This window comes from Phalacrocorax aristotelis, chromosome 7, assembly GCF_949628215.1.
Source record: "Phalacrocorax aristotelis chromosome 7, bGulAri2.1, whole genome shotgun sequence".
NCBI lineage: Eukaryota > Metazoa > Chordata > Aves > Suliformes > Phalacrocoracidae > Phalacrocorax > Phalacrocorax aristotelis.
Window position 1 is genome coordinate 8,731,562 of NC_134282.1, and position 22,729 is coordinate 8,754,290.

Here is a 22,729-nt window from a genome sequence, read left to right on the forward strand (position 1 = left end):
TGTAAGTGTTTTGTTTTCTTTCATAAGTGCCTGGATTTTTCTGTCACGCCAGGCAAAGCGTGTAAAAGGCTAGCTGTGAATAAAGGCAGAGAACTGCTTTGAGGCAGACCCAAATGTTGCAGCGCAGAGTCCCCAGGGCTAACCCTGGAGCTGCACTTCTGCAAGCTAGTCCTGAACCTGGCTCCAGCCCTTTAAAAATGACCATGCTTTATCTAGTGAAAACAATGACTTTTGATTAATACATCAGTCTGTCTTCTATCTTCATTAGTTTTTAGGGTGGAAAAGCAAGAGTTAGGCCAAGGGACAGTGATTGTGTATTCTGGGTCTTAAGTTACAGAAAAGCACTGCCATTTCACATCCGTGTGGCATCTGTGCCAGTTATTATGGGGGATTACAGGATTTTATGATAAATTATGTTACATTGATACTAATTGAAACTAACTGTGTTTACATCAGGGACTTAACATGATGTGAAATATTCGGGGCCCTGCATTTGGCTACATCTATTGTGGATATAACAATTCCAGTTTCAATTTTAGGACAGTTGTGGGATGAGAGGTCTGTGTGGCTCCAATCCCTGGTCAAAAAGGCCATGCTTCAAGACAAATTACTAAAAATAATTTGTTAACATAATCTATACCTTTATAATAACAAGTATTAAGGCCTAAATCAGTGAATTGTCTATGGGATGACTGATTTCTGTATCTAATCACACTAAATGTTTGTTGGAAAGGTGGAGGTGAGAAAGTGGACGCTGGACAGTTACAAAAAATTAATGTCTTCAGGCTAACTTTGCAGGCTTCTTGAAAAGGATGGGCATTCGTTGGCAAATATCTTTTCATTTGAACCAGGACTACCAGACCAATGACAATGACCAGGCTGTGGTGGAAATCTGCATCACTCGCATCACCACTGCCATCAGGGAGACAGCATCCATAGAAAAGCACGGGAAGGCCCTCGTGGCTCTCTGGGAGTCGTGCCTAGAACACAACCTGAAGCCTTCTGGAAAAGATGAGGACACGCCACATGCAAAAATTGCATCTGATATCATGAGCTGTATCTTGCAGGTACATCTGAGCTGAAAGATCATTTTAATCATTAAAATGCAGTTGTACTTTATGTTTTCTGAGAGTGCATGGGAGAGGTTGCATTTGTTTAAAACCAAGAATATGATCCCAATTATTAATGTATATTGTTACATGTATATGGCACCTGTTGCAATGAATCAAAATTTTTGGCAGCTTCCTTATCTTTAGAAGTGTCTTGACTATTTAGTGCCAGACTTCGTTACTTTAATGCTCCATTTTTTCTAAGTATTTGCATTTCATGTTAGTATTAACGTGGGAAACATAAGACTATCATTTTCTGTGGTTACAGAAGGATTTGTTTGAAAACTTTTAATATCAGGGAAGAGGTTATTCTTTTGAATCATTCTAGAAGGCAGCAAAATGTCAAAGAGTTTAATGACATGAAATTTAGGTTATTAGATATGTTGTCAGTAAGGAGGATCTCCCTTAACATTTTGATTGTAAAAGCTGAGTCCAGATACCACACAGAAAATTGACTTTTGAACTAAAATCTGATTGCTGCTACTCTGGAGGACTAGAAAGTGGTTATGCTCTGGCCAGGAGTGTTGGAATTATTTCACAAAATATTTTACTAAATGCTAGAGGGATCAACAACAAGTATTTAGGTCCCAGAAACATTTGCTAGAAGAACAGCTGAAACTGGGTCCTATTTGAACTCATTAGTCTATGAACTGTCACTCCCTGTGAATGCAAGGCTAAAAAGAAGACATCTTAATATATAGCAGCCTTTTGGGGATAGGAATGGGCTATTCCAAGGCTTTCTAAGAAAGTAAGCTGAGGGTGAAAAGCCATTTAAAGCAGGGGGAGGGGGAATCTGGTATTAAATCAGGATGACTTTGGGGTGTTTTTTTAGCTTTGTGGCTTTTTGTTGTTTGTGGGGTTGGTGCTTTTGGTTTGGCTTTTTTTTTTGGGTGGTGGTTTGTTTTTTTGTTGTTGTTGTTGGGTGGGTGGGTTGGTTGGTTGGTTGTTATTTTCAGCCACGACTGCAGGCACTATCATTCCATGATGGGAAAGCAATATAACACAGTGGAGAGACCCACAGAGAAACCTATGTGCACAGTTATGTAACTGGAAGCAGAAATCAGGGTTGTTTCCAGAGTTTCAGCTATGGGCACAATTCATGGGGACCAGCTCCTCATCAGACAGAGAAACGGTTGCTGTGAGGTGCCTTTCCATACAGTCTGCTCTGGGGGGATGTCTGCAGTACATCTGCTGTTTCGTAGTTCCTTTCTTTACCTCTGCCTTTTAAATCAGATGTGGTGGGTTTTTTTTGTTCTTTCATTATAAAAATTCAAGCAATAGTGGCACAAGTATGTCACTGTTCCATGAAAGGTACTGCTTAGCCCCTTGTAGGATATGGTGTTCCATAGACTGATTGAGGCTCCTCACCTAGTTTAGCTGAAAGTGTTTAAAGCCCAAAAGAAACAAAGAGTTTCAGAAAAATAACATCAATATTGAATTTGCTTGAATGAAATTTTACTTTACAATGCTCAGTTCTGTTTACTCCCAGACTGTCACTCTGAAGATGCACAAAAAAGCATATTATAGCAAAATATTTAAAGGAGGCAAAAACTCCTTTTCTGAAGCCCAGGTTCTTGTTGATTTTGGTTTGGGAAGCAGAGAGGTTTATTCCAGCCAGACATTTGGTCAAGACTCTGGATGAGGCTTAGCAAGACTACTTCTGCACTGCGCCAGCATCCCTGAGCTGTGATCCATGAGCTGCACCCCAGCGCAGGGCACTGTTAACACATCCTCTGGAGGTCAGTGGTGTATCACAGGGATGTGTCCCCACTGCCTTTCTCTGTGAATGACTGACTTTGGTAGGGACCATGCTTCCTGACAGGCAATGCACTCCTCGAGGTGTTGCCTAATCTCCCTTTCTGACTTGGGTCCCTGGAGGTGAGACAGTAACTGGGTTTGGATACCAGTAGCAGCACAGCTTAAACTCTCCAGATGAGAGACTGTCCATTGTAAAATCATATTTTGTCTTTTGGTACTTTAGAAAGCATATTTCATGGGAATATTAAAGTATGCAATGGCTCGTCTAAGTTTTCAGTTTGTGCTGTTGGCAACTGTGTGCCTAAATCAGGCTACCTCATATCCAAATGTTTTAGGGATTGCACTGTATTGCAGATTACTTCAGGAAAGTTCATAGAAATAAAATGAGAAAGTTATGAAAGTGTATTTGCTGCTCACTGACGCAGAGCTATTATCAGCAGGTTCCTTTGCATAAAAAAAGAAGGAAGGCATAAAATGAGTTTTTATACAATACGTGAGGGATAGTTGAAGTAGTAATGAATATCTGACAGCTGGGTTGAATCTCACAGCATGTTTCTGTTGATATTAGCAGCAGGGAGGTCCCCTAGGTTTGCAACCATCGCTATATCATATTATTGAAATCTGTTTTTCATTGACACCTTTGCACTTTCATAAGCGTGCATTCATGCCCTGATATTTATAATGGAACAAATGAAACCTTTCTCCTTCTCTCTGAATTCAAACCTTTTCTTACTAAGTATTTTAACTTTCTGTAGGGAAAAAAAAATTGTTCTTTAGAATTGTCTTAGATCTTTTAAACCCTAGTCAGAGGGCCAAACCTTATCTTTCCCCTTCTTTCTGCGTGGAGTCCTAGAGCGTATCTTGGAGGCAGAATTTGGCTCCTACTCAGTAGTGTCTCTCAGCCAAATATAATGAGACATTATGTTGATTTAAACATGCTGCTGCATAAAGCTCTATTAATTTGAAGGGCTTTTCTCACTAAAGATGCAGTTTTTGGTCATATAGCAGTTGCCACGATGAGCTATCTTAACACGTAGGAGTTGCTGCAGCCCCTTCTTCCTTAGGGGCTGGCAGTGAGGGGCTGTCCCAGAGCAGCTGCAGCACTCCACTGCTCAGCAGATCTCTGCTGCAAGGAAAAATCCTCATAGCTGGTTAAACTCGGCTCTTTGGCATTGGTTGAGTAGCACAATGCAGCCTTAATAGGGTCAGTCTTGCTCTCTATGAGGCTAATGGCCTCAAAGGCAATTACTGCTGATGGAGGCAGAGCTGGCCTAAGAGGCAATATAGCAGGGTATAAGGAATGACAGATTTGTTTTTTCTCAAGTCTAAATTTGATTTATTTTTTTCAGTGCTGCTCCAGAATGAGCATGTGTTAAGTCTGGACTGCCTTTCTTTGCACTGTTTTGTTGCTTTCTGCAACATCTGGATTCCAGTGGTTGCATGTGATTTCAGATGCTAATTAAATATAATCATATTGCAGGATTATTTTCAAGAACAATGATGTACTCCAGTTTCAAAGAGATGCTCAAAACTGAGTGGAGATGAGAGAAAAGCACTGATTAAGGAGGCTCCAGAAAGAATGTAGGACCTTAGTTACACGTAAACATATCCTATTAGTTTCAAGGGAAGTTATGATGGGAACTTAATGGGCAATAGATGTGTATAATCTGTACACACAATTTCACATATACAAATAGTTGCAGAAAACCTTTTCTGACCTTATTGTCAAAACTTAAGTGTATGTGCAGGTATTCCTGAGATCACTGAAGCTTGGTGACATTTTGAGGACAGAAGTTTGCTGTCTTGAAAAATTTCAGTTGTCCTGCAATGTTCATAGAAATTGACTGGAGTTTAAGAAAGGAAATCTAAATTATTAGAGGAAAATTGATTATCAGTACTAAAGCTTTTACCGTGTAAGCTAGTCTTCCACTTACTCATTATACTCTTTCCTCTTTGCCTTTGGTTTAATCCCAGTGGCTTAGCATGAGATCCTGTTCTGGGAATAGAGGAGTCCTTCCTTCACACAGTCTCTGCCAGCACCAAGATAGGCCAAAATTCAAAGTAGTAACACACTTTGGTTTAGATGAGGTAAGCTGTGACATGTGCTGGGGAAGATTTACCCATGCTCGAAATTAAGCTTCCCTGAGCCTTGACTCTGTGCCTGCGCATTGGGCTGCCCTGCTCGGGGCTGGACATCGGAGCGGGGCAGGTCACTGCGGCACAGGAACGACAGGCAGCAGCGTTGTCTCTTACTGCAGGGAGCAATATCTACCATTCAACAGCATGAGTAACTGCTCTGACATGTTTCCTACACTTTGGGATGAAAATTACTTACTCTGTGTGGGTGATGGATACAGCTTCTGCTGTCTTCTCTGAGAGCACCAAACGCAAAATGTCTTGTGAGAAATGTTACAGCAGTTAACATTTAACTAGCGCACTTAATATTGTGTTTTCTCCTCTTGCAGAAGACAAAAATAGGTGCATTATTAGTATCTCCTGGTTGCAGTACTTTTAAATTTCCTTACTCACTCTTTCTTTGAAGTGTGCCCTCAGTGGTGTTACCAAAATGTAACCTTTCATGACGTGTTTTTTGCCTTCCTGCCCCCTTGTTGTTTTGATTTTTGTTTTTCTACTCTGATCAGCATGGGACTTTATTTTAATAATTTTTTTTTCAGCTGCTTATTTTTCAGTGTGTTTTCATGTTTTTACAGAATTACAATCAACCTCCAGTAATGGCCTTAGCTGTCCCAGTGGCGGTGAAATTTCTTCAGAGGGGCAATAAGGAACTGTGCAGAAACATGTCAAGTTATCTATCCTTGGCTGCAATTACTAAAGCGGATCTGCTGGCTGATCACACAGACACCATTGTCAAAAGTGTCCTTCAAGGTAGGAACGCACTGAGATTTTGGATTTAGTCCTGCAGCATGCCCGCCATTAGATTAGTTAGGCTCTGTTGGGCATATATACAAACACATTTACGTAAAAACATGTATGAGGCATGTATATATAAAGCATACAAATGGACATATCTATAAACATGTGATAAAACATGTTAGACCACAATCAAATAACAGACTACATCAAGGAAGACCTTTCAAGAACATGTGATTTTACAGAATGTTGTTGACTCTGGCAGTTTCATTATAGATTGTGTGATCCACAGGGCAGGAAATACATCTGCACGTGTTGGTATACTGTACTAATGGACTTCAAATTATAACCCATGATATGAGACACTAGTTACTGGGCTCTTATCCTTTCTATCTGTGTCATTGGCAATACTCCAAAATATAAATGGGGGTGAAATGAATCCCATTCTGTGGCAAAGCAGCCAGATGTAAGATATAAAAGCTTTGTAGCGGTTCTTTAATTTTGCCTACATTATTAGCTTTACTTAGAATATTGTCGCTAAACTCCATACATTTCACTTTTGTGGTTTGAAAAGTCAAAAATATTCATACCTCTACAAAAGGCAGTCCAATTTAGTTGAAGTAGTAAAGTACACAGTATTTGTTGCATTACGGTGCTATTGCAGTAGTAAAACCACTATTTGCTTTTCTTCAAGTACGGGTAATAGCAATAAGTAGCAATAGCTGTCTAATTATTCCAAGAACGTTGTTATGAAGATATTAAGCCTGCAAATTAAATGTGTGCATTCTGTATTTATTAAAAAATATAAATGGAATGTAGTTATTTTTAGGCGTCTTACAGAGGGATAGCTAAGCTAGGAAGTAATTTTGTTGTTAAGGCATTATGGTAAGAGTGTGCATATTTCTGTTTGCTTTGTCTAAGGACAAATGTGTGATAAATATGATAATGATAAATATATATGAGCTATGTGATAATACTAATTGAGCAGAGTCCAGGAACAGAATATTGCTAACAACTTACAAAACCGCATGGATAATCCTTTTAAGACATGTGACATTAGTATTTATGTGTTAGTGTTGTGCATTACCACTTGTAGTGCTGTTAATAGAAAGAAATAAAGTGAAACAGGTTTTATGGTATAGTCATAGGTTTAGGAAAAGTGATTAACACCCACAACTGAAGGTTTCATGATGACTGTTGCTGCTCGTTTTTGTGTATTTATGTTATTCTACCAGCAGATGTTGCTGCGGACATCATATTTGGAAATTCCAAACTGGAAGAGGGCACTCTGAATAGGCAAAGTGCTCTGTTTTGCATGCCGGCTTAATTGCATTGTACATAATTTGTATTTCAGGCATGAAAAGGTTTGCAGCAGGCTAAGAACGATGCTTAAAGACTGAGTGTTTGCTGAAGGGAGAAGGCAAGCAAGAGGATAAGCTGCTGAGGATAGATTTACAAAGCAGTGTGGAGACAAAGGGCCTTGTTCTGGTGCTGCACAGACGGGGCTCAGCCTAATGGCACCAGTGAGACTGACAGTAGATTTTGGCCCGTTGCCTGCAAGTGTTTGAGAGCTAACTGGATTTTTTGATTACTTGGGGCAACTGTTTGGATGCATAATCAGTTTCTTATCTTATTAGCTAAAAAAGAGCTCTTTAGAAAGAGTGTTTAACTACTCTGTTCCAGTTAGCGTGAACTCAGCTTCTAAACATGCAAATTCTGTACCATGTCCATGATGCTGACAGGCCCTGTGCTGACACTTTCCATCAGTGTAAGGGATCAGGCAGATTTATTCCTGTCTCCAGGGGATAGAGTCAAAACAACCCTGCAGTCGTTGCTGTAATGTGAGAGTCCCACAGCTGCTCCACCTTCCAGAGGAGCTCAGGCAAGAGATGTGGATGTTGCATTCAGCAGAGGCTTGTTAGAGAGCAGGACTGGGCGGCTCAGCAACATACTCCGGGCATGCGTGTCTTGTGCTTGCTCCTTCATTTCCACGTTTGCAGTGCCAGAGCAGGGTTGCAGTGGCTTTTCCATATTTGGAGCCCAAACTCCCCCAAAATACTATTTACTTGGTGTTTTCCAAACATGCAAAGTAACTGTTGATAAAGAAAAATATAGTTAAGCTAGGAAGGAAAGAGAAGTGTGCTGGTGGAGGTGACTTGTGATACTGGGCTGGAGGGGACTAGACTGTGGGAAAGCTCTGGTAGTCTGCAGCGTGATAAAGGAAGAGCAAAGCAATTGGAAAGAGGAGAGTTTTCCAGCTGAGTCAGTGAGAATGAAAGGACTGGCTTTGCATTTGGTTATCTGCCAAACCAGAAGAGAGATAGGAAAAGGCTACTTCCAAGACGAAGCATTTCAGGTATGAGGTACAGGAAGAAAAGTAGCCAGGAAGGACTTCTGGTAATCTTTTGGAGGATTTTGCTTTTTCTGCTGCGTTTCACAGACATTTGTTTTCATTTAATGGAGGGCACTGTATGGAAAGAGGATTTGAGTGGTTTTGCCCTTGCACAATGTTGGGACCTCAAGTGTTTTTCTTAACTCAAGACCTGTTTTCTGGATGACAGCAGATGAACGGAGGTAATCTTTCATTGTTCTGTAGTTAAGGTTATTTGCAGTTATTTAGTAAGGGATTTTTGTCATGCTTATTACTAAGCATTTATAATTTAGATACCTTTTTTTTATTATTGCAAGGTAATAGGAGAAATTCCAGCAATCAGAGCAGTTATTTTTACCTTAAACAGTGTTGCCAAAACTTTGGAGCAGATCATAACTTGAGCTATGAAGGACAACCCCCTTGAATGGCATAGTAAAGTGGCAATTACCTCATCATAGCTTTTTTCTTACTACCTTTGTATCATGGAAAGAAGGCTCTGGTAGCTGCATCATAATCAGGAATAAGCATAGCAGCAGCATGTCAAGAAACTTTCCAAAGTACATGATTAGGACATCTGTAGAGAATGAGCAAGAGAAACATGTGAATAGAGCAGAAGGGTGGGCTGCTTCTAGTGGAAGTAAGAAGTGCTTTGAATAAGACATTCTCCACGGTACCTTGTTCAGAGGCTTGAGCAGGTAGTGAATAATCATTCTTGTCATAAATGGTTACATATCCAGTGAATAACTGTTCATCTTTGTCTACTTCTGCTCTGTGTTCTACAAGCAAATCACCACCAGCATCTTGGCTCTCTGCATCTGCTGCTTATGTACTGTATACAGCCCTATGTTTTTATTGAGTTTTGGATAAGCTTGTGAATGTGAGAGAAGCAAGCCGCTGTCATCAGTTCTGCCTTGTACAAACCTCCTGTTAGCATCAAACAAGCTGGTTACTTTGGATATCTATGCGTATCTTTAAACCGAGCATGTCCTCCTCAGATGGCCAGCATTATGCATGGAGTACTGATGGATTTTTATTTGGGCATATCTCAAAACCAGTCCTTCTTTCAGCCTCCAAGCGCCGTGCTAGCACAGCCTCAGGTCAATGCACATGTGTCAGTGTGTCAAAGCACCTCTTCTGTACAAGTGACCATGTCCACATGGGAGAACTCCTAGAGTGGTAGACCCTTGCACACGGCAGCATTCACAAGAGGGGTTGTTATCATGATGGGCTTTAAAGCTGTCTCTGGCTGACGCTTGATTTTGGTCCTCTGAGGGTCTTGGTATGAGGTGTTGATATTTCTGTTCTTTTTCTATTAGCAGCTAAAACTGTGTGGTTCAAAACATGGAAAAATTCCCAACTGCTATTTACTTTCAGAGTTTCAGGTCATGAGAAGCATGGAAAGTTTTAGTTTAGTAAAGAATCTTTATTTATAGAAAAACTTTACAAAAATATTTTCAATAGAATTATAACAAAGTAAATTTACAATATAATACAGCTGCATTTTCTCAAAATGTAACATCAGGTTATGATGGGGGATATTACTTTTATATGTCAGGTCAATCCGTGGCATAAATAATGCTTCAAACAAGGAGCTAGTTTTGTTATAGCCTACCAATTACTAACAACAATTAATAAACAACACATTTCTTGGCTTATGAGGTTCCTCTGTAGAACTCACTATAAAAAGCAATGACTGGAGGAGCTGGGAAGATGTGCAGCTTTATGTCAGTTATGCAGAGACTGGTCAGTCAGATACCTGATGCATTTGCTTCAGCAGGGATGCCAGGAGCACTGCTCAGCTCCAGAATGTCCACAGTGGCACTTTATACATCAGACAAAACTATGCTAGACAGGGGTCATCTGACCTCAGGAACAGCTTTTCCAATGTCATGCCTTGATGTGGGTTTGTTTTCAGTGTTTTGCCAAAACAGAAGGCAGAGGCCAAATCCCGTCTCCACAGTACCTCATTTTGTAAACTTGCAATGCTAATCTTCCTTGGGAATTCGAGAGAGGTGGGCTCCTATGGCTCTGTTTACTTGGCCTTCAGCTCTTCATGAAATACTCTGCTCTCTGCTTCAGAAACTGCCTTGCCAGAATTTAAGAGACGTACTGGGCTCCTCCGTATGGCAAAACTTCTGTGACCCCCCACCCGATGATGTTGCCCTTGATACTGCATGCGTCTTCTCCGCTCTGCGCTGCTATCTCTTTGGCACTGAGCACTCTGTCCCACATGTTAAAGCCAGTTAATTTTCCAGAGAAGGCTAAAGCTTCATCAAATCCACCTCCAATGCAGCAGCCATTCTTTTCTTGGCCGATCTGCAAAATCCCTCCATCTGGAATGGTGTGAGCATCAGCAATGTCCAAGGCGGTGGCTGCGAGCTCTCCCTTCACCCAGAGAGATGCGTATCCATTCTCCGAGCTCCAGGCACCGCAGAGGTGGATCCACTTCCCAGAAACAACTACATTTTTGACAGCTAACTTGTGCTGGTCACCGCCAACAACAAGCACTGCAGATTCCCAGCTGAGATAAAGCTGGATTTCATATGGATTTAACTTGGTTCCATAGGAGAAGACAATAGTTTTGTCCAAAGCCTCAGTCACCTTGATCCAGACACAAGCAGTAAAGGAGTGAAGCGTCATTCCAGCAGTTGGGTGAACGCTCCCAAATATCTTTTTTGAACGCATGGGGAATAGAATTGCTGTTTCACACCCTGAAAAAGTTAGACAGATTGTTAGATAAATAAAAACTGGTCTGTTTGTACATGCACAATTAGGACCCTTGACATAACGCTTACTCCTGGGCTTCTCAAAGGGAGCTGAGAGCTCAGCTCATCCAGTGGGATGTAGGATGCTTTGAAGAAGCTGTCAGATCTGATGGATGAATTTGCCAAACACTATGGCAATGGGTCTAGAGGCTAATCAGGCTGGAGGAACGAGGCTTAGCTCTTCCCTTGCCTCAGAAGCAGTGTGTTGTATTAGTCCTGTGCTATACAAAGTGGCATTTAGGTTTAATGCTGCCTGTCTGCCCTGGTGCTTGCCTTGGGAAGTTGGGCTTCCCCGAGGGTGTGTGCGGGGCAGGTGCCTTCTGCTCTGATGTGCCTCCTAGGAGAGCTGCTCTTTTGTTGGGTCACCCAGAGAAGTTAGCACTATACATTAGGTAATTCTGTCAGGTAGTCCTCTCTCTGTTTCATTTAGGTCTTGTTTTAACCTCCATGTTCTTTTTCAGTATGGATTGATGAAAACAGCAACGTTACTGTGAGGGGATGGGTTCAGTGATCTATCAAATAGCAGGTTTAGCTACTGTGCCGTTCTTGGGATAGCAGTGTGAGACTGCTGCTGCCGCTGGAGGAATGGAGCCGCTGGGTAGTTGTCGTGAGCAGTTACGTAGTGTCCTGCGGTTGTCCTGTGGATAAGCAGGTAGCGGAGGAGAGGGGGACAGGGGCTACTGAAAAGCAGGTGCAGGGAGGGTTGGCAGAAGCACGCTGAGATGTGTGTGTTTATTATAATGACTCCCTTTTCTGACCCTGCCTTTAGGGTGCATGTAAGCACTTCTGCAATACGGCTGCATTTTTCCAAGTTTTATTCTCACTTAGGCTGTTTGGTTTTTTTACAGTAACTTTCATGTGCACTTGTTAAGCATGGGAAATGTATAAGATGAACTGATATTTTTAAAACAATCTCTCATCTGCAATTAATCAATATGTGGATTAGTTAAAAGCACTAACAGAAATTTATGAAACTTAGAAAACTAACTGATGATCACTAAACCCAAGCTTTTTTTGGTATTCTATGTCTATGTACTGTTCTCTAGTCATATATAACTTACTATTCTAAGCAACATAGGGGAAAAGCAGCCTCCGATTATGCTAGTTCATTTCCTGTTTAAACAAGCTAGAGGAGCTAAAATGTCTAAAAAGTGTGTGGAAATTTCTGCTTCAGTGAATGAAGGACTCTTTGTGTCCTCTAGGATTGCGCTGCTGTGTTATTTCATAGACTGCTTCCTTTCAACTTTGAGTAGATTTTACATTTCTTCATTGGCCCTTTTGAGGAGGGGCAGAAGCAGCGAGCAACTGTTGGGGATACTCCTTAAAATGCTACTTAGGAACACTATTGTGAAAAAGCTTTTAATTAGTAATCTTTCAGTTTTATTATCAAGGCTAAACAAAATTTAAAACAGCCTCACTGACGAACAAGAAGTGTGATTAGAAAATCCCTCAAGAGTATGGCTGGCAGTAATTCAAGACGTGAGAAATTAAAGTCAGTTGCTAAAAATTCCCTTGAAAAAAAATTTCCAGAGACACACTCTGGAAGTACTTAAATAGAATGTATCTTTTGAATTTAAAAAATAAGAACATTTAATATAAAACTTTGTAGAAACTAGTGGAAATAATGTGGATTTCCACTAATGAGACTGAGATCCTTAAAGCTGATCAAGTTTTTTTTGCTCTCACCTAGTGCAGAGTAACCGACTATGAGGCTGGCCATGTTACAGGAGAGAGATAAAGAATGAGATCATGCTTTCTGGAAGGCAAGATTCACGTGTTTGGGGGAAAAAAAGGAATATGCTGTAAGATCTCCTAGTACACAAGGATGACTAAATAAAGGAGTAAAAGCAATTTATTTATAAAGCTGAACCCATGTCCTACATGAAAGGATAGATTCATGTTAGATTGTAGAATATGTTGATGTAAATTATTGTTATATTGTGTTTGTGTTGTAATAGGCTTGTGCAAGTTGTTTCCTTTGCTTTAGCAGTTACAAGAAGCGCTCCTTGCTCACCTGTGTAAGAGCTCACGCTGGTGGTGTTGCTAAGGGTCACTGGCAAGGCTGCTGTAGCTGCGCCCCTAACTTAACACACACCCGTGGGATTCTGCAAGTGTAGATTTCTGTGAGGTTTTTAAGCTGCAGTAACTTATATTTGTGGAAAAGATGTTCATTAAAGGCATGTCAACATTTCGAAGACACGCAGTGGTAGTGATCTGGTAGGCAGAGTTACATTCAATGCAGTTATATTGTGCGTGTAGCAATTTTGCACCCACCCTTCAAATAGATGGTGGTCTGCTCTGCCAAGCCCAAGTTGCTTTAGCTACATTTTGGGTGTCACGTTACAGTGTACAGAAAAACTGACATGAAATTTGAGATACGAGCTCATCTTTCTATGGCTACCTCGCCACCTCGCTTGCTGACCGATGCAAACATTTTGGAAGGGAAAAAAAATTGTCAACAATACCACAGTGTTATTAATTTTTCCATGCTTGAGGAAATTCTCTGTCCTGACAGTGGCATGCAGTGAATGTGCCCTCCCTGCTGCGGTAAGCGTGCTTAGCTGGTTGACAGCAGCAGCGTGTTCTCGGATCTAGTGCTGCTCTTGGCCAGCTGAAGTCAGTGAGGAGACGGCATTTAGTTTAGGAAGAGGAAGGAGTGGGTACATGCATGAAGAGAAACAGGAGAGCTCAGTGACTAGCACGTATGCGTGGGAGTTACCAGCTGGGAAGGTAAAAGGTGAGAGAACGTAATTTGTATGTTTAAAATATGTTTGCTGCTCTCTGGCAACTGTTCTGATCTGGGAGAGCCTGCAGGAGGTGGGATCCTAGATGGCTTTGTCCTGTGTAAGGGCTGTGATCAAACCCTTCTTTGATCCCACATTTGAAAAGCTCAGCACCTGTTTTTTGAGAACAGTTAATGGGTTTCCTCCCTCTATGTACAGGCTGCTCAAAGCTGCTGTGTTGTTCATAAGATTGCTTTGGAATCATATGCAGAAGAAGGTGATTAAGTGGGGTGTTTATAGGATGTCTGTTTGGACAGGCCCACCAAAGAGAGCTCTACAGTAAAGCATAGCAGGCATGGTCTTACCTGCAGGCAGTAAGTGCTGAGCTGCCCATTTCTGCGATGCCTTCAGCTCAGCTCTGGTTTGCTGTAGCTCTTTCCACAGAGAGTTCAAAATGAGATTGTCTCCTCTGGGACTGAATTTATCCTGCTGAAATGCTGTCTCCTGAGCCTCTGCCTCAGACCTCCTCAGCCAAGCACTCTCTAGCCGGCTAAGCCTGCTGGACACATTGTGGCTCAGAAGAACAATGTGCTCGAGGACCTTTCCTCGCTCAGAGTCATGAAGCTTCTTGGCTTCTTCAGCTTGATCACTGTTCCTTGCAAGTGCCTGCACTACCTGTGACATGACGTGGGAGGTGACTTGCTCAACTGCGGCAGCAAAGGTGCCTGTGAGGTTGGTGGTGAGCTGGCTCAGCTCTGCTTTCAGGGTCTGCAGGTCCACTTTCAGGATGTCATCCATTGCCTGCAGCATCATGTTCTCTTTCATCTGCGAGTTCTCAAGCATGATGAAGAGCTTGTCCCACTCAGTGTGCTCTCGCTGGCAGTCGCATGAAGCAGCTGGAATGGAAGATACAGATGTTACTATTCCTTTGCACTTATGTTTTCAAACAGGAGGAGTATTTGACAAAAATCTGGCTCTGTGCAAGGCTTACATACTCCAGACTGTCTATGTGTTTCCCTCTATATCAAAACAGAAAAGTAAAGTAGTGTGTATTAGAGCAATTCTAAAACTGTCATTGGCAGTCTTTTGCAGGAAACCTGAAAAAAGTATAAAGCTAATTCCAAGGCGCACCATCCAAGTCCTTTAGCATTTGCTGTCCATACTAATCTACTCATACAGGCACATGCATCTTCCTCTGAAAAAAAAAAAAAAAGATATGTTTGTAATAGTAACTGTTACAAGAGCTAGACAACACAGACTGCAATTCTGCACTTAACACAAGTTTAGTTTAAATCTACTTACTTTCCTCAGTACCAAGAACTGGACCTTCAATTTCGTTATCCAGATTCACCAACATGAGATCATAGTCATCATCTTCATCCAGAACAGAAACAGAAGCCCTGAAAATACAGAACAGCATAAGCAGAGCAAGTATTTCTTGGGGCAGCATTCTCTAGCTGCTTCCTGAAAATAGCTGGGCTGTCTGGATCTGAAGTCTAAGTCAGACTTCAGCAGAGACAAGACTACAAGCGAGACGCAGCGAGCCCCTAATAAATGCTCCGAGCGCCTCAGCTTGAATGAATGAGCAATGCTAGTGCCAGTGTTGTAATAAGAGCACTTCTGACTGTTGGTTTTGGCTGAGAGGAGAAGGGGGCGTGCAGCTTGCTCAATTCCAGCCTTCCAGGTTTGCACTGGGGGGAGATGTACTGACTTGTGGAGGGGAAGAAACGGGGAAAGCTGCTATTGCAAGCTGCTGCTTCCTCTTGAGAGCAGACTGCTGTAATGTGCAGCAATGCAACGGTGAGAGCCGGGGATGAAATCACTTGGGGTTTGCTGCCTACAGGCACTGGCTGCATGGGTTGTGTTATTTTGTGTTATTTGTGGAAAGGAGAGTGTTCTCTGCAAACTCATTTTGTAGCTGGTATGTGCCAGGGCTCTGGAGGGGAATGGTAGAAAAATAAACATACCTCAAGTTGGTTTGGATACACATGTATGGTTTAACCTAAATATTGTAGCATTTTTTGATAGTTATGTATAAAAACTTCTGTTATATACTAACAGTTTATTGCTTTAACTAATAAAGGAGAATTTATAAAGACAGCTTGCTAGAGTTTTGCTTTTCTACGCCTAATTACCAATAATAACATCATAACTATGTGGATAATATGTTACTGGTAGTATCTTGTTTTGGGAGCATGTAGATTAGCAGCTGCGTGATTAGAATTGTTTCTGTTAACTTCTGAAAAACAAAACAAGGCACCATTGGATTAGCCATCAATGTAATGCTAAATGTTATTGTTATTGGTGTTAATCTGTTTTAAATCCTGGGAAGTTTATCAGTTCAATGGGCCATTAATTATTTCAGAGATGTACTGCTTAGGTGAGGTTAGGGATAATATGGTACAAATTATCTATTGGCTATGAAATATTCAGGGAATAACAAAAAAAATCCCCACATAATTGCATCTAAATTGTAGTCTGTGTTCCTGTTCCATTTGAGCCTGGTTCAGCCCCTTATCGCTGTACACAGGAGTGTGTAAAGAGGGCCCTGTGCTTCTGTTCTTGCTCATTCTGCCTCTGACACCTGGGCCATGAGTGGGAGGTGTGGCTGCGCAGGCAGCAGAGATGGTGTGCGTGGCCTCAACCATTGCCCCATCCTGCAGCGGGGACCAGGAGGCACTTCACAGGTGTTGCCTTTTGCTGGGAGGCAGGTAAGGCAGGGGCTGCCTGCTCCCCGGTTCCTGCTCCCCGGTTCCTGCTCCCCGGTTCCTGCTCCCCGGTTCCTGCTCCCCGGTTCCTGCTCCCCGGTTCCTCCAGGCTTGCTCCACGCGCCCCAGGGCAACCCCTTGCTCTGGGGGCTGCAGAAGGCTGCCAAGGACCTGGTGCTGCTGCACCAGATGCCTCCCAGTACCCAGCCTTGCTTGTACAATCCTGGGCCACTTGCGCGTTGGGCTGCTGGCCGCAGTACTGTGCTATTCCTACGCGCCAAAGAGTCTCACTGTCCCACACTGTGTATATGGGGCTCCTGCCACTGTGGGGCCTCCAGCTGCTCTCCTGGAAGCACAAATAATAAATAGTAACATTGAGGCAATATATTCAAAAACTCAAAAGTTTGGTAGAGTAGGGGTGAACATTTTTGGGGAGGTATGTGCCTAACTTGAGTCATCCCAGTGAAAAAAAAAACTAGGCTTGGTGCATGGGCTTTTATGTTTGAATACGCAGCTTGGAGTGAATGTTGAAACACTGCTGTGTAACTCTGAGAGCTCTTCTGTCCACGTTACATTTGCAGTGTGCTACCAGGTTCATTTTTTTAACAAGCTCTCTGTGCAGCAGAGACTGAGCACAAGGCAGCATTTGTAATTCCTGCGTGCAGGGAACATGGCCAAAGTGTGCCCAGGGCACGGTCCTGGGGCAGCCGGGGAGGGCCGGCACCATCACAGCACGTGGCTGTGGTTGCTCCTGCTGTACGTGCCTCTTCCCTGCCTGACTTACAGCCAGCAGTGCAAAGCCATTGAGTGTCCCCAACCGTACACTAGTTTCTGCCTGAATTGCATAATTCCCAGTGTGTGGTCTGCTTGGAAAGTCCGAGAAAATCTAATCTGGAAAGTATTGGGGGTAAGGGTGGTAGGGGAAGGAAGAGGGAAAGAAGGTAATTAAGGAGTTGAATATAATGTTTTTCTATTCTGAGAAAACAAATGTACTTTTCAGGCTCTTAGTTTAGACTGGGACAGATGAAGCAATGTGGAAAAAAGTTAATTACTTGGGAACGGTCACAATATCACCTCTGACAGCCCAAGGTCTGAGAATCAAAAGGTTGGTGAGCTGCATGTGCGTAAATCCCTTAGAAACTGAAAAGGTGTGGCAAACAAATGGCAAGATATACTCAGAGCTAACCTGACATATGCATATACAAGAAAATAGTGAATTGGATTGTGCTTCAAACCTTTCATAAGTTATACGAAGAACAGACACAAACTGTGATGTCTGCCTGGATTGTTTACAAGTTTGTATGGACTGGTTATTCAATTAAAAGAAATTCCATGTTAGTGAGGTCATTTAAATATCACTCCAAAGTGATGGGAGTGTTTTGCCTTTGCTTTTCATTCATCTTGGTTAGTGAATATAAACCCAGTATATTTGCTGTATGATAACTGGAAGATATTGCCCAAATTTGCATTTGTACAAAGTATTTTTCTTCAGAGAAGCTTCATGGCTGCAACCCATCATGTTGTGTCACGTCAAATTGCACTGCTCCTTTAATACATCCATTACTTAAAATGCCTGTTTTCTTAGATTGAATAATTAGTCTTGCTTTCCAGATACCTTCCTACCTGTGACACCCCAGCTTAGGCAATAGCATGTCTTGGGCTAATGGCTGTGGTTACTTGTTTAAGGTTGCTAGTTTTTGTTCTTCTCTGAATTCCTTCCCTCTAAACTTTTACAGCTGAGATGAATTTTGCCAAGATCATGGCAATTTCACCTTTTGCAATTGTTACCACTGCTGAAATTCGACTGGAGCTTAAGGGCTCTGCTCTATACGGGCAGAAGACTTCCAGTGGAAACAAAACGTGTGCAAGTGCAAAGAAAGGACTTATTCCTGTAAGCACTAAATTATCCAGAGAAGAAAGTATTTTAGTGTATTTGGTTACAAAATTGTTCAATTTCAAACTCAGATATGAGTCTAGAAAAGTCCAAGTAAATACACCCTCTCACCGTTTTAGTTCTAACTTTGGGTGAATTTGCACGTTGCGTGAATCCCACGGTACGTTAGTGACACTTGTAAAAAAAGTGACACTTTTCTTTGCAGACTCACTTGTAACATCAGGAAGAGATTTGCACAAAGAATGTGGCTAGAACATGGCCAGAACTGAACAGTTTACTGCTCTGCTTAGGGTAATTAATCAGCAAATATCTTGCCTTTGCAACTGGCCTTTGTGCTTTATATATAGAACAAAACAAGACAGAAGCGCACCACATCTATAGGACTAGAGGTGGGGTCTGAACCTTGCCTCTAGGACTGCAGTGCTTGTAGGGAGGGCTCAGAGCTACCTTCAAGGAAAAGCCAACAATCTTCAAGCAGAAAAAATGCTTCAGGATAAGATGCAGAAGCATGGCTGGTTGGATAGTGTGGAGGCACTTCTGTGAAGCATAAGGACCCCTTAGGGATCATTACAAACCGTTCAACTAAAAGTTGTCTGAACCTGCAATGAATTATACATTAGTGACTTGGCTCAGAGGTGATGTTGCAAGACCTAACAGTGTCTTGGGGTGCGTTTTCTGTGTTTGGCAAGAACATGATGTGGTCCAGTCTGACCCATATATCCTTTTTCTACCATCCATGAAGTGACCTGCTTATCTTCCAAAATTATAAGGCTCAGATTTAAATGGGAGAAAAAGCAGCAGGCCAGAGTGCTAGTTCCTATTGGAAACCAAATCCAAAGAGACCTTAAGGACTTTCAAGGGTTTACAAAAAGGAGCCATACTATATTGCAATAGGCAGATGTTTTCCATATGTTGTTCAAGCGAAACTTAAATATATTGAGGCAGGCATGTACAGCAATGTGAAGTTCTATATTTTTTGGTGTAAGCCTGGGCTTCAAATTGAATTATGCACAGACATCTTAAGAAAATGTGTGAGAGAGGGTTCTGCATATCTTTGTCTGTCTGCAGTTGACTCTCTCTGGCTCCTTTCTATTCCTGGAAATGGCATCCTTAACTATTCATGTTCAAATTTACTGTCATGCATATTTAGTTCTCTTAATAACCAACTATTCTTTCCATATGCTGCTTATTTAATTTGAAAGTCTGAATCTCAACAAAGGAGAAATATAGCTTTTATGTGCTTTCTAGCCTTTTTCTTTTTGGTTAATTTAAATCACACTTTGTTTGATCTTGGACTCAACATTGTACCATCCAAATCTGAAAGCTCATTAAGCATCCTTCTCATGATACTGTACCTGAGAATGAAAACGATAATTGATAAGATTTTCTTTTTTTGTTTTAACACCGACATTGTTATACCTGCGATGATTCATTCATTCTATTTGGGTTATGTATTTGCCTTCTTGGCCCAGTATATATTTCTCTCCAGTGTGTTTTATGCCTCCCTGTTTTTGTACTGATGATTCTTAAAAACTGGTGTCTCCAGGTGTGTGCTGATTTTGTAGGGCTCTCTCCAGCTGTAGGGTATTGACCGACAGTAAGTCACTGGCCTCTCATTTGCTCTGTCCTCAGGGAACTCAATGCTGCTGCGTGTCCTGCCTGCTCTGTATGAGAAGCAACCACAGTCAATAAACCTTCATCTGAGGGAGCTGGTGGCATTGATGGCTCAGCTGGATCAAGCCGAACAACACCACCTCCTCAGGCTCTTCCAGATCGTGGCTAGAAAAAAAGAACTGGGGGTAAAACTGTGTTTGGAAGATTTTACTGCTAAACGTTGCACCTCCTTTTGGAGGAGTTTATTTGTTTCAGATGACTTGGCAATGTCTGTCTGCTAGCTGCTCTCTGAACAGTGAGGAGTCCCTGACATGCGTGACAGTGCTTTCCTATGCTAATTCCCCATGAATTCTTTAATTTTGTTCCAAATTCTCCATCTAATCATAAAGAGAACATAACAATGACTCTGCTGGACCAAAATGTTTGTGTTAAACCAGTTTTCTACTTTTTTGGCTCTTCCTGTGTCAGCTGAATAGGAATTACCATAATGATGTTACTGTTAGAATATATGAACTGTATTAAATTACATATCAAGGAGAATCAAAATTACTTAGGAATTGATTAGAAGTGAGATGGAGGTTAATTAACTAAGGCAAAATATATCATGCTTTGGGAGTCGCATGTCAATGACAGCACCCAGCGCATTAGAACAAGGCACAAAACTACCTCTGTGAATTTATGGAATTCATAAAATCTTTGGAAAAGAAGAATCTATAACAGTAGTATCTTCCCCCAGCTAGCCAAGGCAACTTTATCAAAATACACAATCCCAGATGAAATAGAGCTCCTTTTCGGAAGCAAGGCACTTACCAGCTGCAGAGGGCTGGGGTGCACCGCTGGCTATTGTGGGGCTCCATCCTGGAGCCGACATGTCTAAAGTTGCATTGTATTATTGTTATTACTATTTTTATCATTTATTACTACTAACAATTTATTCAGCCACCCACCTGCAGTATTTTGCCAGAGCAATAGGTATCAACTTGCTAAAACTGATAATCCTCAAAAAAACCCCAAAAGATAGAAGAATGGGTCGCTTCATGCCCCATGAAGTGCTGAAATGTCTTTTACACAGATGCAATGGTTTCACTGAAGCAGAGGTGCATTAGTGTACACGTGTTTATGTGAAGATTAATAGTTCACTAGATGGTTGTATACACTGTATCCTGTTCATAAGATGATTTTAAGGACTACACTTTTAGCCTCTTGAAAATTGTGTTGTTACAAGAAATGACAACTTCCCTACAGAACCTTTTTGTGCAATGAGGATCTTGCCTCTTATTTTTCCCTCTGTTTCAGCTATTAACCTGCTCACATTATCTAGTTTCCGGTGGAAACAAAAAATTTCTACTAGTACTTCAATTTACTGTATCATTGAGGAAGGCTAACTCCTATGTTGCTTTAATCAAAAAAGTGTAGGACTGGCCCAGAGCAAGGGAAATATTTGGTGAGGGTGGGTTGTTTTGGTTTTCTTTTTCCTTTTTTAACAATTGGGCATTTCCTCATTTATATATGCATAACTGCAATATTTCAAGGCTACAGCTTACCCTTATTCCATATGTTGAGCTGAACTCTGATTGACCTCAGCAATAGCTCTGTGCAAAGGTCAGCAAGGGTAGAAAACTATTTTACTAAATCAAAGTCTAATGTTTCATTTTTATCACTCCAATGTGCAGTACCTCTTTGGTTATATGTATTCACAATTAAAAATACATTCACAATTTGTTTCTGTCTGATTTTTTAATAGGTGCTGCAAGAGTGTATTCCATTTTTATTTGGACACTTGAGAGACCCTAACCATAGTGACATTATTCTAAACATTCTTATAGAAATATCCAGCTATGAACCAACAGCCTTAGCCACTTTTCTGCCGATGCTGAAAGAAATCAGTGAGAGTTTTCCAAGTTTGATTGGGCAAACAGCAAAAATCTTTGGAGCTGTTGGACATATTGATGAGGTAAGTTCAAAAACAAAATAACTTGGTTGGTTTGTTTTGGAATTGGGTTGCTTGGTTGTTGTTTGTTTTTTTTCCTTAAATCATGTATAAAGTAACACATCTAAGTATTCCCTCCTTCACAAGCAACCAGACTGCCCTACCAGAACATATTCCTGGTCCTAAGACCACGATAGGTCTAGTCTGTAATACCAGTATGACCAGGAGAGCAAGTACCACAAAAATCAGATGTGGTATTTTAGTGACTGAGACTGTGTTTCGATCTTCTAAGCAAGGAACAGTCATGTAGTAAAGGGTCACTGCAGAAATGGGGTTTAGGTTAGTGGGGGGAAAAAAGAAACTTCTAGAAGAGATTAATGAGCATGAAAAAGATAAACATTTAAACTCTCATAACTGTAAAAATTATTATTATTATTATTATTACTATTATTATTATTATTTACTGTGTATCTGGTCTATGCACATATATGTTCTGTTTATATGAATTGTCTTTTTATGGAATGGCTAAAACTCCTATTTGATAAAAGCACATAATTGTTATTCCAAGGGCTTAGCTAAGTTCGGTTGCAGTGTACCCATATGTGAAATGAAAGGCAGAGAAAAAGAAACACATATTTTGCACACCCTTTGTATGATAACATACAAGAATGCTGTAATCGTGCAGTGAAATATGAACTCCTTGGTATAGTGTAATCCAGATATTTTTGGCTTGTAGCCGTAGTTAATTAGATACTTCAGACAAATGTCTCTATAATGAAAACACTCAGTGGTGATGCTGGGCTCAAGCCTCATCACAGGAATTTCTTGGTTTGGGATCTGACCCAAAGGATTTACAGTGACAAACTCCAAAAAAATTATGGGATTTTCATGGCACTGTAATGAATTTGCACTGCAGTTTTTGCTTTAGTTGTAACTGTGTGGTCTGGATGCAGGAGTGATGTTCACCTAATCCAGGTGCTACGAAC

The 22,729-nt window shown here is 41.3% G+C and overlaps 2 protein-coding genes across 4 annotated transcripts in view; one reads left to right on the forward strand and one right to left on the reverse strand.

Annotated features, from left to right (window-relative positions):
• Positions 1–22,729, forward strand: part of VEPH1 (ventricular zone expressed PH domain containing 1) — a 98,805-nt gene that overhangs the window by 11,211 nt on the left and 64,865 nt on the right. For 2 of the 3 annotated variants that reach the window (XM_075098603.1, XM_075098604.1), the window contains exons 4-7: positions 852–1,067; positions 5,579–5,753; positions 19,832–19,998; positions 21,558–21,767. In XM_075098603.1, the coding sequence (XP_074954704.1) occupies positions 852–1,067; positions 5,579–5,753; positions 19,832–19,998; positions 21,558–21,767 (768 nt within the window). The remainder of the gene's footprint in view (positions 1–851; positions 1,068–5,578; positions 5,754–19,831; positions 19,999–21,557; positions 21,768–22,729) is intronic. The other variant, XR_012661490.1, reaches the window with a different exon arrangement.
• PTX3 (pentraxin 3) lies at positions 9,518–15,316 on the reverse strand. Its single transcript, XM_075098602.1, has 3 exons — positions 14,900–15,316; positions 13,963–14,493; positions 9,518–10,820 (listed from the first exon to the last, which is right to left on the reverse strand). The coding sequence occupies exons 1-3, from the start codon at positions 15,045–15,047 to the stop codon at positions 10,207–10,209; spliced, it is 1,293 nt and encodes a 430-aa protein (XP_074954703.1). The 5' UTR covers positions 15,048–15,316; the 3' UTR covers positions 9,518–10,206.

Coding starts and splice junctions, on each gene's coding strand:
- PTX3 (XM_075098602.1), bottom strand. CDS start 15,047: ATGCTGCCCCAAGAAATACTTGCTCTGCTTATGCTGTTCTGTATTTTC. Junction 14,494..14,899: donor AGTTCTTGGTACTGAGGAAA/GTAAGTAGATTT, acceptor CTTCCATTCCAG/CTGCTTCATGCGACTGCCAG. Junction 10,821..13,962: donor TCAGCACTTACTGCCTGCAG/GTAAGACCATGC, acceptor TAACTTTTTCAG/GGTGTGAAACAGCAATTCTA.